Source organism: Pistacia vera, unplaced genomic scaffold (genome assembly GCF_008641045.1).
Source record: "Pistacia vera cultivar Batoury unplaced genomic scaffold, PisVer_v2 Contig109, whole genome shotgun sequence".
Taxonomy (NCBI): domain Eukaryota; kingdom Viridiplantae; phylum Streptophyta; class Magnoliopsida; order Sapindales; family Anacardiaceae; genus Pistacia; species Pistacia vera.
Genome location: NW_022195126.1, coordinates 748622 through 768607, shown reverse-complemented (window position 1 = coordinate 768607; position 19986 = coordinate 748622). Strand labels below are relative to the sequence as shown.

The 19986-nt window shown below is 36.6% G+C and overlaps 3 protein-coding genes across 10 annotated transcripts; 1 reads left to right on the top strand and 2 right to left on the bottom strand.

The window, feature by feature from the left end:
* Positions 1–789: 789 nt before the first annotated feature.
* Positions 790–6626, bottom strand: LOC116135808 (protein EXECUTER 2, chloroplastic-like). 2 transcript variants are annotated; one of them, XM_031421533.1, is made up of 11 exons: positions 6198–6626; positions 5760–5876; positions 5611–5676; positions 4969–5075; positions 4814–4895; positions 4031–4726; positions 2466–2547; positions 2222–2385; positions 2034–2108; positions 1344–1436; positions 790–1199 (listed from the first exon to the last, which is right to left on the bottom strand). In XM_031421533.1, the coding sequence occupies exons 1-11, from the start codon at positions 6513–6515 to the stop codon at positions 1098–1100; spliced, it is 1902 nt and encodes a 633-aa protein (XP_031277393.1). In that variant the 5' UTR covers positions 6516–6626; the 3' UTR covers positions 790–1097. The 2 variants fall into 2 exon arrangements, with proteins under 2 accessions (XP_031277393.1, XP_031277389.1); XM_031421529.1 differs by having other exon boundaries at positions 2466–2592; positions 6198–6625.
* Positions 6627–7031: 405 nt separating this feature from the next.
* Positions 7032–11346, bottom strand: LOC116136194 (E3 ubiquitin-protein ligase SIS3-like). Of its 7 annotated transcripts, none has more exons than XM_031421908.1 (10): positions 10822–11346; positions 10686–10720; positions 10428–10494; positions 10239–10266; positions 9933–10071; positions 9753–9845; positions 9483–9548; positions 8915–9034; positions 8283–8396; positions 7032–7662 (listed from the first exon to the last, which is right to left on the bottom strand). In XM_031421908.1, exons 2-10 carry the CDS (start codon positions 10716–10718, stop codon positions 7261–7263), a joined length of 1062 nt encoding a protein of 353 aa, XP_031277768.1. In that variant the 5' UTR covers positions 10719–10720; positions 10822–11346; the 3' UTR covers positions 7032–7260. The 7 variants fall into 7 exon arrangements, with proteins under 7 accessions (XP_031277768.1, XP_031277763.1, XP_031277791.1 ...); XM_031421903.1 differs by having other exon boundaries at positions 10239–10312; positions 10682–10720; positions 10822–11341; XM_031421931.1 differs by having other exon boundaries at positions 10682–10720; positions 10822–10841.
* A 5673-nt stretch (positions 11347–17019) lies between these two features.
* Positions 17020–19260, top strand: LOC116136233 (polygalacturonase 1 beta-like protein 2). The gene is made up of 2 exons (XM_031421959.1): positions 17020–17122; positions 17260–19260. Exons 1-2 carry the CDS (start codon positions 17063–17065, stop codon positions 19087–19089), a joined length of 1890 nt encoding a protein of 629 aa, XP_031277819.1. The 5' UTR covers positions 17020–17062; the 3' UTR covers positions 19090–19260.
* Positions 19261–19986: the final 726 nt, after the last annotated feature.

Genomic DNA, 19986 nt, shown 5'->3' with positions numbered 1-19986 from the left:
AGGCCCCAGAAACTTTGCCGGTTTCACCCCAGGTTGGGTTTTAAACATTGATTGTAAGCTGTCACGTCAGAGGTTGTAGAAAAAGTTTTGAGAAAAGATTATCAGTGTAACATTATTCATCTGCATAACCTCAATTATATGAGGCTCATTAAACAATCACCAAGTTTAATGTTTCAAGGTAATCATAAATGCGATAGATACCTAAGGTGGTTTAAACTTAAGACTCATTGATATCCTACATACCTAATATTGCAGGTGATTTGAACTCAGAAAGTAAACTACGAAGCAACTTTCTTGACCGCTAGGTGTAGTTGATTTTTATTTTTCCAATTTATAATTAAGGTTAATCTATTTATATCTTTATAGACATAGGAAGGGCGAATAAGCCCCAGATCGTCCGAACTTGAAACAATTAACGTGGCAGGCCCAGACCCCGTAAATCAGGAGACAGAAAGGCACATTTTAACAAGAGTCTAGAGGAACATGTTCCACCATTTTGTAGACAAAGCTCCAACATTTACCAGTCAAATAGCAGCGTGTTTGGATGATGTTTCCTCCTCGTCAAATCATGCCTTCTTTTACAACTAAAACAAACCACAATCAATTTTTGCTTTTTCCCACTTCATAAAATTTCATATCTACTTTTCATCCTAAAGCTGATCTCTTTCCCCTTTAATTCCCTATTCACACCCTTAATTTATATCAATATTTTGTTAATGCTTCTAAACTGGCCCCAACATACTTACTCAACAAACTGGATCAATAATTCCACCAATGATTCCATCAACATTTAAAGAAAATATAACCTCACTCATAAGTAACTGCATTTAACTGTCAGCAGGCAAGCATTACATGTCTACTGTATTCTAAGACTGCACCATTTAATGTCTATCTTAGGTCATTTCACAAAACTGATATACAACTTGAAACAAAACAAGTGGAACAAGGAAGGCAGCAGTTACAAACATGAAAGGTATAATAACAACTCTCACTCTTCTCATTCACGGTATACAAAACAACTCACGTGTAACTTTGGATACTCAATCTCTTCCCGTTCTAAAGTTATATATAGGTTAATTAAAAAATAACTAGATGGCTCAGTTGGGTAACTTTAATCGGTTAAACAACACAAGGAAACTTTGCTCAGGGACAATGTAAAGGAAACCGAGATCTGCACCTTTGACGTATGGTCCCATGCCCTACAGAAAACCATAAGTGGGATTAAAAGGAAACTCTTCAAAAATACATCCTAAACGCCAAATAAGTGGACTTGTACATTCTCATAAGATTTCTATAATAGAAGAAAGGCTATCAAATATCCTGGGCAATTATAATGTAATTACCTTGCCATTAAGTTGAAGCAGTTCACCATCAACCCATTTAGGATTTCGGAACCCAAATTCTGCTATTCTTCCTTGGCCACTGTAACTTGCAACCTGGAAAAAAAAGAGCTGTTACAATTAATCTATTTTCTCAACACTCCAATCCAACCAAACTGATGGGCCCAAGAGAGTGTCCTAAATTCCAATAATTCACTGCATTTCAACTTGTGAGTCCATAGTTCTAAGCAATCTTATCTACTTCACAGATATATCATTAAAAAAAGGGGTTTGAAATTAAATTTAGCACCTCAATTGCTAAATTTACATTTCAAATGACAATAAACGTAACTTTATGTTGAATCATACAAAAAGTGGTTATGAGAAAAGGGCAAAAACAAACAAGTCACTGTCCAAAAGCTAAATAAACTATTTGTCATTAGAAAAAGATACCTAAATAACTCTAAAAACTATGACATACAACTAATGATTGGAAAAAGGTGACAGCAATGTCACATAGACACATTTTTATTTTCTTTTAAGGACAATGTCACATATGCAATTAAAATGTTGGAAGTGTCTGTTCAGCTAAAGGATGAAATGGACCTGGGTGTGGGATTTCCTAAAAAATAATACATATTCTGATGCTTATGTGGAGAGAAAACTTGTGTGTGTTTTGAAGAAGGGAAAAAGAGTGGGGGAACAGAGTATTACCACTCCCAGTTCATCTGGATATTTCCCACGGTTTGCAAGGCGACTGCCTGTCCCAATTTTGGCGCGAAATGTCACCTAAGATCCAGAAGGGTTTTGATTAAATCAAACTCTTCACTACGTGAGCATGAAACTAAAATGATTGAATACAAAAACCAGGACAAACACCAAGATTTTTAAAAGATACAAACCTGGCCAGCAGGAACATTGAGGTCCCCAGTCAGTTTTACTGCCTCCACATATTCAAAAAACTCAACATCTGAAGACCTGTCATCCTCTCCATTCCATTGACCATATTTGCGCCTCAATTGCACAACTTCAGTGCCATAAGGGCCAAATGCACCGACATACAGTCCTACATGTCAACCAGCAGATCTCAAAATTCCATGTTGGAAGAGATTGTATATATATACACGTGCATGCAACCATACTCACCGTCAAATGGATCTATATTGCCTTCAGAAGTGCTAATTCGACTAAAAGTTGTATACTCAGATAGTCTGCTCTGCTTCTGTGCCTGAGTGACAGCAAGTTTCACAATTTCACGTACATCTCTAGAAACCTAAGAAAAGTTAACAAATAACCTAGTTATTGTCAAGAAAAGCAATATTGCAATCAAAAGCAGCACATAACTCCCAATTGGTGGAGCTATGACAAAAACCATGATTACACACTTCAAAAAAAATTTCAAATTTAGTAAATGAATATCAACCCATCATTAAAGTTCGACTTCCCAAACTGCTATCAAGATTTACAGAAATATAAAAATAATATCTCAGTTTTCCTGTTATTATGAGATGAACCAATCTAATGCTGAAGCATTTAAAACCTTGACAGGAAATCAAGAAAGTGCACAGGACAGTAAATTTTTTTATATTTTCATGCACCAGATAATGAGATTATGTGAATTAAGTCTGTTTATCTGTTAGGATCTCATATTGGAAGGGAAAAAGAGTGGGCATGTGGGTTATAAATGGCTTCAGCACCCTCCCTTGGCAAGCCGGTTTTCTAAGGAGAGTTATACCCAAGCCCATGAAAGACCCATTGCCCAGCCCAATTGTTTGAGTTGTTGGGGTGAGTTCCTATCAATTGGTATTAGAGCATGATCCTGCGCCTACGTGGCAAGTTGAACCGTGGCAGGCTGACCTTGGGCCTGGGTTGCTACTCCGAAGAAGGCAGATTGGCCTGAGGTAAGGGGATCCGCGAAGTCACCCAAGGGGTAAAGAGGCCGACGTGGACGCCGGTTGAGAAGAGCATGATCCTGCGCCTACGCGGCAACGCACGCGTGATAGGTTGACCTTGGGCCTGGGCTGTAACCCCAAAAAAGGGTGAATTGGCTCGAGGTAAGGGGATCCGCAAAATCACCCAAGGGGTAAAAAGGACGATAGGAGTAAAGAGATTGATGTAGACGTCGGTTGTAGAAGCGTGGTGGAATGTTAGGATCCCACATTGGAAGGAAAGGGGTAGGCATGTGGGTTATAAATGGCTTGGGCATCCTCCCTTGGCAAGCTGATTTTCCAAGGACAGTTCTACCCAAGCTCATAAAAGACCCATTGCCTAGCCCAATTGTTTAAGCGAATCGGCCCGAGGTAAGGGGATCCATGAAGTCACCCAAGGAGTAAAGAGGCCGACTGGAATAAAGAGGCAGACGTGAACGTCGGTTGTGGAAGTGTGGTAGAATGTTATGATCCCACATTGGAAGGGAAATGGGTGGGCATGTGGGTTATAAATGGCTTGGGCACCCTCCCTTGGCAAGCCGGTTTTTCAAGGAGAGTTCTACCCAAACCCATAGAAGACCCATTGCCCAACCCAATTGTTTGAGTTGTTGGAGTGGATTCCTATCACTATCTTTCGACAAACCGTTGTTTGTACCAATATTCATTAAAGAGCCTCACCAATGATACCAACTAGAAGTAAAACAATAGGAAATGGATAAAGAAAGACTTGTAAATAACCCAACTTCTTGAATCTTGAATTTAACGTATAAAATCCAAATTTACCTTTGAAGAGGTCTTTTCGGAACTCCAAAATGCCTTGGCAATTTCAGAAGGCATAAGTTCTGAAACACCTTGAGCTGCAATAGCAGCTATTTTCACTTTAGACAATTTACTTTCTCCATTGTCATAATCAAGACTTCTCCCAGGAACATGCAGCACAAACGAATCTCTCTCCATATCTTTAACATCAGCTGGCAGACGCACATAATCATCCTTGGTAGGAGTATCCTCATTATTATGTACAACACCACCAATAAAAAGTTTTGTATCCAAATCCTTTCCATCTTCTGAGGCATCATTATCTGCTTCAAGAGCAACTCCATCAGGTTGAATCCCTTCCAAGTTATCAGTTTCACCTTCGGAATCCTCACTAGATCCTGTCTCCTCATCATCTTGCATCAGCTGCTTCACAGAATCAGTACCATCCATCACTTCCTCAGTGACATCAATGTTCATAACTTTCACTTTCAGTCCTGGAATTTTTTCCTTAAGAAAATTTATAACACTTTTTATCCCTTCCTCGGTTGCTCCTTCAATAGTGATGCCCTTGTCATCACTTCTCTCTGCTTTAACTTCAGTTCCTTGAACATCTACAACAGATGCATTATCAACTTCGGAAGTTGATGGATTTTTAGTGGACTTGGAAAGTGAACTTGCAGAGTTCGTTGAACTTCCCTTTGCTCGCTGCAAATATACTACCTGTGAACAGATAATATCGGATTCAAATGTTTATGCCATTTTTGGCATCAGAAAACTATTATCTTCAAAGGAACATCTGAACTTTACCTGCATCACATAGGATTCCTCATTATCTTTGACGACAAAGATTTCAAATAGGGGAGTTCCAGGGGATGAAGTGGCCAACTGTCTGTAGCAAACTATAATTACTGACACACTCTGGATGATATCAAACTTTAAATAAAACCACAAAGGATTCATACCTTGGACTGTAATTCCTGGCAACAAATCTGCCAACACCAGGTGTTATGTGTACTAATCTGCCAAATGGATCATCTGAATCCTTGGAGTAGCCCACCCACCAGCCAACCTACCAAAACAACAATAAAGGTTAATTAAACGTTTTACATAACCGCATTCGCAGTCAGCTTTAAGAACCCCATATCACTATATAGTCAGCCCAAGCCATAAGAAAAACTAATGGCATCAATAGTCGCCATCACAAACAAAGAGTGTCAAGATATTGGGCAGAGAATCTATTCATCATATCCCTCTAAGGCCAACAGCCACCAACAAATTCTATGAGAAAAATGAACACCACCCAATCTACCATTTATTTAACCGCTGATTGAGTTCCAGCATAAAAAAAAGAGAAGATAAAATATGGAGCTGAACTGAATATAAGGCAAATTAGAGGCCCTCCAAATATAAGAATACTGGAAAAGTCCACTACAATTGGTTTGAATCTTGGCTGAACAAAAAATCAAATTCCACAATAATTCATCTAGAATATTGTTTTTTCTATAAGAAGTTAGTAATTTTGTTTTAAAGTGTCTATTCTTGAATAGTCTTCAAGTTAATAAATCTTTGTTAACATAATACCAAGTGAAGGTCCAGAAGATTACCAGTCCACTTCCCGTATATCTACACAATCTAGAAGCATCATGGTAGCGCTCTTCGTCTATCGCAGTCTGAACGAAACAGCAGATCAAGTTAAGAAACAAAACATTATCCAGTAGGTGTTTACTTCAAGGGGCTAATTCACAGGTCACACCTTCAACTGAGACATTATTTCTGCTACAGTATCCTTTGAAGTAGCTTCTGCAATAGCCTTTTTCAATTTGGCAGCTTCTTGGAAGTCTTCATTCTCAATTGCATCTTCAAGTTGAAACTGCAAAGCAGAGCAATTCATTCGGGTTAAAAAAAGCAAACAAAAATGTATCATGTAAGCTGGTTTAGACTTAGAGTTCTTAGTTATCTTTGAACAATTAATCATTGTCACGTTTTCAATGTAGCCATATCTAGACTGCTCAGTTTGAATGAGGTGATGATATCAACTAATAAAATCCACTAAACTATTAGTAATGAACAACTATGAAACATGTAATCTGAGATTCAAAGGACAAAACCCAACAAAACAATAGGAAAAAAGAACAAGAAGCAACAAAGAAAACGAACAGAGACATAAAAAAGAATTAAATAAGAGAAGTACCTTTAGAACAGAAGCATAGCTCTCAGCTTGTTCAATTTCAGAGAAGTGGCGAGTCCATCGATTCCAATCCCAATCCAAACAAGAAGAATTGTTATTACTAGTATTGCTATTGTTACTGTTGCTGCAGAGACAACAGAAAGATTTCGGGTTCTTCGAGTTCTTGGTTTTGGAAGACGAAGCAGAATTCGAACTCCAACAACCCAAAACAAAACTCAAACTGTTAGATTTCTTGACTGAGAAATCTAAGCAGTGGAAAGGCCTGGAAATTGTATGAATCATATTCATATTCATGCCCAAACCATTGTTTGCCACTAACATCTCTCTCTTTCTTTCAGTTTCTGTTAGGTTGTGTTGTTTGGAATTTGGATAGAAATATCAACGGGTGGATAAGTTCTGGCTTCAATAGAATATCCGGACCCGTGTCAATTATTGGTATCCACCTCTGCCGTGCTATAAAAATCTATTTGTTTATGTATTTTTTATTTAAAGAAATTAAATTGTTAAAAATATGATTAAGATTTTAAATGCAGATACAGTACTCAAGTTCCCCTTTTTGGAATAATAAATTTTCTAGCACGTTATTACAAATCTAATATATAAACAAAATTCATTATTATTTTTTTTTAAATCAATAATAAACAAATTTCTAAAATAAATTCACCAGTGAGTGGCCAGAGAAATCATCAAAAGTTTTCAACGACAACCATTCATTTCGTCCTGCCTCATTTAAGGGTTTTTCACAGCTGACCTTTCATCAAATGGACCCAGAAATTCCACGTTTTCTTATTTTGGCGTATTAAGAGGCCGGGACATCAATTATACAACTGAAAAATCTAATTTCCATTGGTTTATGATTCAAAAGAACTGAAGGTGTCATAAACAATTCTCATGTCACTACTCCATACACTCAATGGATCAACTCATATATATATGTATCTTTTCTACTACCATTAACCACTGCTAGCATTACACAATGGCCATGGACAAATACTGTTTCGCTTCTTGCAGCATGCGGTTAGAAGAGTATGTAGCAAAAATTGTGAGTCAGAATCTGAGAAATGGATCAGTGTTGACGTGGGGTGGCGTGACCAGCAAACACTCTTTCAACAGAAGCCAATGGCCCCATGCTCGTCTGATTTTGAGTTGCTGGAGACATTCCTCCATTCTCGGCAGTTTCCAAAGCAGTATCACTAGGAGATCCTGCATTTTCTGTACGGACTGGGCGGAGAAGACCCTGCAGCCTCACCAGATAGCTCTGGCTAGAAGGCTGGGTTCTTACATACCGACTAGCTGTCACAACACTGGTTGATGACCGTTCAGAATCGGTAGTGCGGAGATTGGACAAGGCACTCAGGTCAAGGTTTGGGAAGACTGAGCAACGGCACCTAGGACACTTCACGTTCAATCTAAGCCACTCGTCAATGCATTCTATATGAAAATTATGAGCACAAGGCAAGCCACGAACCTGCACCACTTCCAGCAAGAAACTTATGATTATAGGCCCTCTAAATTTTTTTTTTATTTTTCTTGGATAGGAAACATACAATTATATTAAAAGAAAAAGAGAGAATTACGAAAGTAGATCAAATATCCACTGAGGTGATGATATGCCCTTAAAAGATAACAATGTGTATAAACAGTTTTGAGGAAAGACTGGTGGCTTGCATCTCCATAATTCTATAATTTACATCTAGTTTCCACTGCTACTAAAGTATAAAAGTGTGTGCACCTCTGCATCCAGGTTTTATAGCTCCAATTCTTAACAATGCAATTTAATGTCTACCTCTTCCAAGGGCTCTAGCAATTACAGAGCCAGATCAAAAATCCCAAAAAGTGGACGAGATTTTTACATGAAGCTACCTTCTGACCAGTGAAAAGCCTGAGAAATACGATTTTCAGCATGCAAATCCCAATTAATGGCACCATATATAGCTAAAAGGCATCAAAGACTAGACAACTCCAAACAGTTGGAAACCAATAAAAACTATTGCATGGTTAACAAAAAAATTCTAACCTGATGACTATTTAAGGCATGTAAAACCTCATGCACTTAGATGAAGCATAAAATTAGACAAGAAATCTGACCTCATTCCCCACATAAAACTCTTCCAAGCAAATGGGGCATTCACTGCAATCAGTTGGAACAGCCTTTAACCTAAACTTTGGAAGTTCCTGAATAAGTGCCTCTACTGCTTCTCTCTGCACAACATCAGGATCCAGAACAAATTGTAAGATTAATACATCTAACAAGACTTCTAATAGAGGGAATTGTAAGCAAAAAGAAATAAGTATGGTAAGACAACCACAAATATCTACTTTACTAGAGCACCAAAATGTAATAATAGAGTGTGGCAATTCATACACCCTCATAAGTAACCAAGGAAGTGCCCCATCTATTGAAAGTGAGAATAATGAAAAATATATCCTACACCAGACAACCAAATCCTAACACAAACACAATAACAGAAATGAAGAGAGGATTGTAACTTCCCAAAATTGGTTTAAGTTCTGACTGTGCTAAGAAAGTCAGTCAATGTCTTGAGTTCATATTTAACCGCTAACGAAAACAGAGGCACGAATAGCCGACAATATAAGAATTTTTAGAAAGAGACATTACAAGAACACCTCCTTGGTCAGCTCACATATTCAACGAATGCAACAATCACATTAAAATAAAGAAAACTGTCAATTGTAGCTCTTGGTGATGCAGTACTTACCTGAGCTGCAGTCAAATAAAGTCCAGGATGGTATGCCGCAGCATCTTGGCCAATGCCTCTCATCTCTTGACCAGCAGCCTCAAATGCCCAATCTGGTACACGGATCATGTCAACCAAAACCTGGATCACAGTAAGAGGTTTAATCCAGGCACTATCAAACAGAAGTAATGTAAATTTTGGAACATCTTTTGCACTTGTCACTACAGATACATCCAGAATTGAGCAGGCCAGGTACATGGTCAAAGAATTATATTGCTTTTATACTCTCCACAAAAATGAAAAGGACTACAATAATAACTAAACCATGAAATAGTAATCTTTGACATGAAGCGGAAAAATAGCACAAAATAAAGACATGAATCTTTATAAAACCATGATTACACACTTCAAACAAAGCCATCACCTAAAACCATTGCATCACATCCTATTTTGATAACTAGTTCAACAACACTATTCGGTGATCAAAATTTTGGAATAAAGGAACTAATCAATGCATTGATAGCTGAACTTGATAAAAGGAAGTTAAATATGAAATAATCTGCCACATGCAAAAATATTTCAACCATACCCCATATTCTGAAACAGGAATTCCCTGCTGAGCACGCAATAGGTGAGCTTGTCTTCGTGTCAACCACTGCCAAATTGAAGTTCAAAGAACAAGAATTAAAACACAAGTGGAAGCATCTAAGACCAATATCTTTTATAGGCTTAAAATGTCAATTGTTGTAAGACAGAAAATGTGACTGAGAGAGCAAAAAGAGAACACTTATTCATGGCATAGAACTAGGTTATACATGAGTAAATGGAAACTGTACACAACATTGAGTACTAAACTAACCTTTCCCATGGACATGCAAGCGATGCAAAGAAGTCCACAGTAGCTGAAAAGTAACCAAATAAGGAAACCCCATTTCTGACCCTCTTCTGGCAACTGCAAGCATTTAGTGACATTGTTTCAAGCATTAAGAGTATTTGCAGATCAAAACACCTCCCAAAAATCAGAAAATAGAACACTTACACAATTTCTTGCATGTGTGAACCACAAGGTACCAATTATAGTCCAAGCCCAAAGAAATGGATAAAGCAGTAGAGATAGAATTGAAAGAACCACTACTCTTCCACAGAAACGAGCATATCTCTGCTGCCACCCAAAATCCCTAAAAGCATGTAAAGTCAAAGAATGATATATCATGTAAAATTCAGCTAAGCTATATTACAAAAAAGATATTACAATAGAAGAGAATATTAACAATGTTAAAATATTCCATACATTGATAGCCAAAAAGTAATCACAAACAAATTAGCAGAAACCTCTTATACTCACAATCCCATTCCAGCTGCTAGTCCATTATCTACGAACATTAACAATCGAAAAACAAACACAGTAGTGTAATCAACCTGAAGAATAAACAATAAACTATGAATCACGAGAAAACTTCAACTTACAAATCTAAACACTAAACATAAAACCAAAATTCAATCCATTTAAGTTCCTCAAATTTCAGAAACCTACCACGATCCATATGTGCAAAGGGTATGTACAAAGATGGTAACGCTTCCAATTGATTGCAACAATGATTCTAATGGCAAAAAATAAAATCATTAAGGAAGAACACTCATAAACTAATAAAACTTCAATAAATCCACCCTACGTAAACCTAAACAATCATTTAACACTCCATTCATAGATAAACACTAAAATATCAGTTTACATTTCTTGGCAACCAATCAAAACTTAAAACAAAATATTAAGAATCAAAAGGATACACACTTGTCGCGAGCATCGACAAGAAAAATCCATCATACCTGCAATAAGACAATTTCACATTCATTTATAACATTTAAACCTCAAAGGAAATGATATTAATATATTTTAAAGAACTTCGTATTGAAAGATTAAAACTAACCACTTGAAGTCGACGCCTCTGATTGCCATAGAGGATAAGAAAGACGTCTGTGTTCAGTTGAGAAAATCAAAACCCTAGAACGAGGCCATCAAAGATCGAGATTGAATAATTTGAATCGTCATTAGCGAAAAAAAGTATTTAAAAAAACTGAGAACGTTAGCGTTTCCTAGTAATAGTAAGTAGAAAGCTTGTCTGATTCGGTTCGTGAAAAGGAAACCATTTGATTCTGAGGGAGGAGTGAAGTGAACTAGAAAGAGAGAGAAAAAAAAAAGGAAACGGGAGACTTTATGCCGTTAATTGACGGCGTTAGTGAGGTTCGCTATTGTGTATAAGCCGTACGTTGTACACCACAATCGTGTGGTCGGTACCGACTGATGAGATGCTGTAATCCACTTGTTAATGGACGGGTGCTAATGGATACGGCGGCTATTGGGTGCCACGTTTGATTGGTTCGTTAAAGCGGGTAAAATTTTCTAAAGCACGGCACTGTTTTATAATAATTTCAATTGAATACGTGAATGAAAGATGGTGGACGGTTATAACAACTGGAACGAAAGAGTGGAAAAATGGCCCTAGCTTCTAAACCACACCGATATTCCCATATGATTTCTCGGTTATTAAAAGATTGAAATGCAAGTGGATTTGGTATATATTCAAAACTTATTATGGAATTCAATTTATAACACGGAAAGATGGTACCATCAGCAGGCCCACAAAAGCTTCAAAGAAACGACAGCAAAAGCTGTTGACCCTTCATATAAGGTGGGATTAATTCTGCACTCCAACCCACAGATATTTATCTCGATTTTAATAAGTATTATATTTTTTTATTTTTATGACATGGGTGTCCGAGCTGTCTGCATACAAAAAATCTTATACTCACGATAATTGGTTAGTTTATAATGGGTCTCACTTGGGTCTCATCTGATAAATTATGATTGATTAATTAAAAGTTGTCACGTTGAGTTGTGAGAGAAAATATGTGAGAAAAGACTCTGGATGTAACATTACTCATCTGTATATACCTCAACTAATTTTGAGGGATTCATTAAATATTCTACAAGCTTAATGTTTCAAGATAAGTCACAAATAACTATGGGTGACTTTAAGGTGGTTTAAACCTAATGCTTATTGAATCATTTCAAGTGATTTGAAAACATAAAATCAAGGAAGCAACTTTCTTGACCGCCACGTGTAGTATGATTTTTATTTTTCCAATTTATAATTATGGTTAATCTATTTATATCTTTATGGACATAGGACGACGAATAAGCCCAAGATCCGAACTTGAAACAAATTCACGTGGCAGGCCCAGAAACCCGTAAATCAGAGAGACAGAAAGGCAACATATTTAACAAGAGTCTAGAGGTGAGACATGTTCCACCATTTTGTAGTGAAAAGCTCCAACATCTACCAGTCAAATAGCAACTTTTTTTGAAGCAGCTTGTAATTTTCCAGTTCAGTTCTGGTGAGATGTCAATGCATTGGGCACAAATACATCCATCACCGCAAACCTTATGTTACAAAGTCTTTGGATTCAACACTAAATCCAACCAAATTTTATGGCCTGTCAACTTTGCTTTAAGCAAGGGCCAGTCTTTAAGTAAGCCACCATTTCTGCAATAATTCAAGATTTAACCTGATACGAAAAAACATGCACGTTTAAAATGATGGGTGATCAATCATGAACTCTGCTTTTTATACAGTAGTAGAAGAACAATTCAATTAAGTCTTGGAAGATTTGTATGAAAATGCTTGACACAGGCGCAGATTGCTCTGATTCTTTTAAGAAATGTGCAAAAATCTGGATGTAATGTAGCTAATTTCATTTTGCAATGGGCTATTGTGAAATCTTTCATAGATATCAAGATAAAAGTAATACTATACAGAACATCAAGCACAATCCCTGCGCTGAATCCTTGCTAGAATTTGTGAAGAAGATCAATGGGACAATGATGACGATATTACAGTGGTATTGGGTCAAATATAATTGATATTTCTAGGCTTCAACTCGATGGAGAAGAAGAAGAACCGTGTAATTGATACTTCTTGCAGCCAGTAACGTCATATATGGTTCATTGTGGCAGCAATATTAATAATAAGAACAGTCGTCAAATATAAGACATTACACAGATTTAAAAAAAGAAAAAAAAAAAAAAAAAAAACCTAAACATTGCGTCTACTATTACGCCAAAATAATGCTCCTACTTGATTAATTTATGAACTGTGTCTGCACGCACTCTGGAGACGTATTTGATCTGCAACAAAATACAGTCCAGTTGCAGTAGCAGTAATTTCCTGCCTAGTTGTGAACGTGCATTACGATCATTATTTCTTACGAATCATGCCCGAGCCCGAATATAAAAACCTTTTGTGGGAGTAAAGCAACCCATTATAATTCCTATGTCAGTCATAAATATTCCACATTTTCTTACTGTTTCTATTGGCGCTCTGCTATCAGAATTGGAGACATCATCATCCTTTCCTGCCTTAGAAGATAGTTCTTTCGGCAAGTCTCTGTGCAGAATATTTATTCCCCCATACATGCTTCACAACCTTTAACTGCAGCTTTAATTACACCACATGCGAGCTCTGCTCAGCTAGGCTAGTTTTGCTATATATAGATACTGATAATATTAAGATTCATTTAGACTTTAATTGTATGTGTTTGTCCAAGATTTTGTTGTCTGAGAGATTGAGTATTTTCTGCAATTTCAGCCGTTGTCTTGTCACTACCCAATTAGGTAGTTGATTAGAATGTTGGTTCGAAACTCTAGTTTAATTTGGGTTTAAGAATTGATTGTGGCCAACGCTTATAGTTTAGCCAATAATTAATCAAAGATTAAACACCCATCTACTGAACACGACAAATCAAGAGTCAAGATCAAGCTTATACTAATAAAGTAATGATATTTTTGTACTTGAAATCCTAAACAAGAAGTCTGACAATATATATATATATATAACTCCCTGCCTCATAACATTACACAGCGATAATCAGGGACTTCACTTATATCTTTCTATTAAAAATTAGCGTGCGAGTTATGACCCTAGGAGTTAAGCGTAAAAACAAACCCTTTAGGGTTGATTCAACCGACGAAACTTGGTCAATAAAGTTTGATGGAAAATCTGAAATATCATTTTATCCTTAAAAAAATTAATAATATGTTTATATAGGATAATTACCATCAATCTTAATAGAACTCTTAAGTCTTAATAAATAAAGAAATAAAATTTAAATTAATTAAAAAAAATACAGTTGACTAAAACTTGTTTGGTTGAGCTTATAAAAATTAATTTATAAGCAGTTAGTGTTTATAAGCTAATTTAAACTTATAAGCAGTTAGCGCTTATAAGCTAATTTGAGTTTATAATTATTTGAAATTTTAAACAGTTATGTGTTTGATTAAAATACTTATAAGTGATTGATAAATAGTTAAGACTTTTGGTAAAATGTGGCTTATAAGTACATTTTATTATTAAAATATTAAAAAAGATATTATATTATTTTATCAATTAATAAATTATACGATAAGGTTTTAAAATTAAATAGGGATAATGTAGTAATATGTTTGGTCAAACTAATTTATAAGCAAAGTGCTTATAAGCTAAAAAAAAAGTACCTCTCTTTAACTTATCTTTTTTTTGTAGAGGTGGGCAAGGGACCGGTCCCTTGCGGGCCCAGGCCTTGGCCTGTTTGGGACTGGTCCCCCATGAGAAAAACCAAGACTCGGACCAAGCCCTAGGCCTGGTCGGGACTGGTCCCATGAGCTTGGATAATCTCATTTTTCCCCCTCAAATTTTTTTATATTTTGGGGGCAAAACAAAATTTTATAAGAGGTTTTTAGTATTTTTTATCCGTAAATTTTATAAATTTTTTGGACCTGGAAGATTCTTTTTTTTAATAAATTTTGTAAAAGTTCATTTTAACCCTTGTAATTTATATTTATTTTAAAATTAATAGGGGGTTTTATGTAATTTAGCAGGGGACTATATTGAAAAAATATAAAAAAATTTGGGCCCAGGCTGGGACTGGAGGAGGGCCCAGTGGAGGGCCCGGGCCCTCCTCCTTAGGCCTAGTCCCAAAGGACCGGTCCTAGGACCGGGTTTTGGAGCTGGGCTTTTGGGCTCCGTCCCAAATGCCCAGCTCTATTTTTTTGCTTATAAATTCAAAAAAGTTATAAACAAACAGATCAACTTAATTTTAAAACTTATAAACTGATTTGATAAACATTCCTAAAACAAACAATGACTCTAACCAAAATAAGAAAAAGACGCAAAAAACTTAAAAGAGCTACTAAACACGTCGAAACAGTTTATAAGTAGTTAGTGTTTATAAACTAATTTGAGTTTATAAGTATTTGAAATTTTAAACAGTTACGTGTTTGATTAAAATACTTATAAATGACTGATAAATAGTTAAGACTTTTGGTAAAATGTGGCTTATAAGTATATTTTATTATTAGAAGACTAAAAATGATATTATATTATTTTATTAATTAATAAATTATACGATGAGGTTTTAAAATTAAATAGGGATAATGTGGTAATATATTTGGTCAAATTAACTTATAAGCAGAGTGTTTATAAACTAAAAAAAAAGTATCTCCCTTTAATTTATTTATTTTTGTTTATAAATTTAAAAAAGTTATAAATAAATAGACTAACCTAATTTTAAAACTTATAAACTGGTTTAATAAACATTGTTTAATCAAGCAACTCTAACCAAAATAAGAAAAAGACGTAGAAAACTTAAAAAAGGGTTACTAAACACGTCGAAACAGTATTTTTCCCTGAAAATGTCCTCCAATTTAGAAACCGAGATGCCATGCCGTCAGAGTAGAAACGAGTTTTATCACCTTACTAGACACGTAACTTTTATTATCTTATGAGTTCTGTAATTTTGATTGGATAAAAAATGTCCGTTTTATTTCAATAAGTTCTACGTCGAATCATGACTAGCAACGTGTTAATAATCCAACACAATCTGATTGAATAAAAGACTCCTTTATCATAACGTGATGGGAAATATGATTGACAGGATTGATTATTATAAAGGGTCCCACAATCGTTTTCGGTGGCTAATCAAGTTCGGCAAACGTTTTCCATCAAACTGTGAGATAAGCAAGATAAATCTGTTTTTGAAGATTAACAAAGTAAACTTTGAAAAGCGTTTTCAATGTTTTTTAGATTCTGTAAAAATACAAAAGGGATCAGCAATTGACCTGGGCGGTGGACCTCCTGAGCCATAGCCCATAGGTAATGAAAAAAATGTGAAGGATTTAGTTAAATTAATAAATTTATAAGATTTAAAAATAGTTAAATAAAATATAATAGAATAGAAAAAATATGTATTATAAAAATAATATTAATAGAATAGAGAAAAATAATTAAACAATGGGACCCTAGATGTACACACTGCACTATGGTAGAGAGAATAGGACATCTTATAAAGTCAAAAGAGAAGCATCTCACCAGTGGTTTCTACTTAATATAATTTCCTTAGAAATCAACAAAAACTATATGAATTTCTAGTTTTCTACAGAGTTTTGGCTTCTAATTAACTCATCTTTCAATTTTTATATTACTTTCTTGACTAACTACTTCCCCTGCCTTTCGGTTTTCGTGTCCGATTTCGAATATGTCCAAACTTAATTGGCTGTTCCCAACAAACTGATTAGGAACACGATGATGTGTTTTCCCAGTAACTAGTTTATGTTCTAGATTTTATAAGCCCGACTCCATATTTTAATTAAACTTCGTTACCTAATCCTATTTCACCAATCACCACCCCCACCCGCATTTTCCCATTTTAAAGGCCCTCAAAGGGCGCCGACCACCAGTTAAGATATCGCCCAAGTTGACATTTTATAGCTTCTTGTGTCATAAATCTGTCTTAATGTATGTTTATATCTATCTCGTTATTTCAAATGCATGTCTCATATCAAATCAAACAACTGTAAAGCAGTTTGAAAATTAACCACCTTAATGGATTAGTATCCCCTTCGGCTTATAGCTTGGTAATCAAGATTAATATAATTTGCATATAATTAGTTTTTGTGTGTTAATTAATAATGCATATGTCAGACATATGGGGCTTGCTTTTCTTTGTAAAAGCAGAACTTTGCCAAAAGAGCAAGTGTACAAAATTGGTTAAAGAGCAGAGGTCATCCTGCTTATTTATTCTTCCCATTTCTCCAATCCTCTTGCTCTGTGAAAAGAAAAGACAACTCCATATACCATGACGACTACTATTCTCTGCTTCTTCCTCTTCCTCTTCTTATCACTTTCCTCTTTCAATGTAAGAACTATTAATCTCTCATCTTCTTTATGGATCTCAATTGCATCACATATTCTGCATTGTCTTTTTCATTTTCAATCGCATCACATTCTGTATTGCCTTTCTTCACATTTTCATGTTTTTCTGTGCTTTTGCAGGTTTATTGTGACAGAGCAAGTGAAACAAAACAGGACATTTCATCTCGAGACAACCCATTTACAGCAAAAGCATCGCTGATTCGTTACTGGAACACGCATGTCTCCAGCGCCCTTCCTAAACCGCCACCATTTCTTCTCTCAAAAGCTTCTCCACTTAATGCCGTTGATTTAGCGAAACTCACCAAAGTTGCCACCGGAAAGTCTCTATCTTCAAACCTCGATGCCTTTTGTTCCTTGGCCAACTTGATATGCTCATTTGACTCACAATCAGATGCGTTCAAACGTACTAGCCGAGACGCCAACTTTGCAGGTTATACCAATAAGAACTTTGTAACCTATGGCAGCGGACGACTCGGTGGAATCGACTCGTTTAAGAACTACTCAGACGGGATAAACCAGCCCAATGACTCGTTCAAGAAATACAGTAAAGATGGAACTGGTCACAGTGAAGAGTTCACCAGCTATGCTAAAGACGGTAACATTGCCAATGAGAACTTCACCAGCTACGGTCCAGGAGCCAACGGTGGCTCAGGTCAGTTCACGAGCTACGCAGACCGAGTCAATGTCCCAAACCTACGGTTCACAAGCTATGACTCGGATGACAACAACCACAAACTCAAATTCACAAGCTACAGTGATGAAACAAATTCGGGAGCTGAAACATTTATCAGCTATGGCAAGAATGGAAATACTGGTCCAACCGAGTTCACTGGGTACGGAGTAAACGCAAACACGGTAGGGTCCGGTTTTACAGGGTATGGTGAGTCAGGAAATGCACCAAATGACACATTTACAAGTTATGGTGACTCGGGAAACAACCCACATAACACATTTAGGAGTTATGGGTTCGGTTCAAACTCCGGGGTCAGTAGCTTTTCAAGTTATAGAGACACAGCCAATGTTGGTGATGATTCTTTTCAATCTTATGCCAAAAATACAAATTCAGGTAAAGCGAATTTTGCAAATTACGGGAAAACATTCAACTTAGGAAATGATACGTTCAAAGAATATGGCATAGGATCAAAGGGTCTGACCAAGGTTGGGTTCAAAAGTTATGGCTTGGCCCGTTCGTTCAAGGGCTATGCAAAGAATGTTGCTACATTTGCTGGTTACAGCAACACAGGTGCCTCTTCACGACAGAGTAGCAATTTTGAAAAAAGATGGGTTGAGCCAGGTAAATTTTTCAGGGAAGCCATGCTGAAGCAGGGAAATGTCATGGTGATGCCCGACATTAGAGATAAAATGCCCAAAAGGTCATTTTTGCCCCGTCCGATTTTGTCTAAATTACCATTTTCAACTTCAGAGTTACCCCAGTTGAAGGAACTATTCAACGTAAAAGACAACTCGAGCACAGAGGTGGTGATTGTGAACTCACTGGCGGAGTGCGAGAGGGCGCCCAGCCAGGGTGAGACCAAACGGTGTGTGGGCTCAATGGAAGACATGATAGACTTTGCCACGTCAGTGTTGGGTCAAAATGTTGTGGCCAGGACAACGGAGTGTGTGAACGGCTCAAAGCAAAGAGTGATGATGGGATCAGTGAGAGGAATCAACAACGGGAAAGTGACCAAATCAGTGTCCTGTCATCAGAGTTTGTACCCCTATCTTTTGTATTATTGTCATTCTGTGCCCAAGGTTAGGGTTTACGAGGCTGATATACTTGATGTCGAGAGCAAGGAGAAGATCAATCATGGTGTTGCCATTTGTCATATTGACACATCAGCTTGGAGTCCGACGCATGGAGCCTTTGTGGCACTTGGCTCCACCCCTGGACAGATTGAAGTCTGCCACTGGATCTTCGAGAACGATCTGACTTGGACCATTGCAGATTGATCCATGACCAATTTCTTCGTTTTATTTATTGTACTAGCTATATATATATTTATAAATTAATGCTTGTCATTGAGTGAGCAAAGTTGAAGTTTTTGTTTCAGCTTCCTATTGGCTTGTAATTGTTATGAATTTATTCCATTGGTTTCCCATGATCCAACTGTTTCTTTTCTGTCGTTGCTCTTTTGGATCTCAAAGTTAAGTCTTTGCATCATGCATGTATATTTTCGTTAATGGGATTGTATCAATATTGGTATTCGTACGCAAAAGTGGTCTTAATTAATATTAATTATCACCATGTTAAGCAAAAGCCTCCGCAAATTATTTGCATTACGTTATGAAATGTACTACTAAAGTGCAAAAAGGGGCCGAAAGTTGAGGGGGAATATGATTTGGAAGGAACAAAATCAGAGCTGGCTAAGGTGTCTGCGCCATTGTTATCCCAAAATATGGTCATGGTCCAAACGAACCCAAATTGCCAAAGGAAAGGAGTGATCAGTAGCTATCAATTGAAGTTGGTGAAGAGAGGAATAAAAAGATGAGCAAAGTGCGCATGTAGTGTAACTTATTGTGCAGTCAAAAGTAAAAACACAGACAGGCAGCAGCTTTGAGTGAACTTCAAGAAATGCATTTTCAAAGTGCTGCCCCTGGTGGGTTCTTCTTTGGTCATCACTTCTAATTATAACGGTTCATTGCCATCCCATAAACATAAAAGACATAAATTTCATTAGGCAAAGTTATTGGACCCCACCACTATTGTTGCCCCTGTTAAAAGCATGAATAAAAGGAATTCATCAGTACTCCTTTTAATGACAACCGTCCATCTCCATCTTTGATCACCAAAACCGTATCAGCCTTACAGTTGTTGTCTAGTAGACATGTTCTACTCTCTCTCTCTGC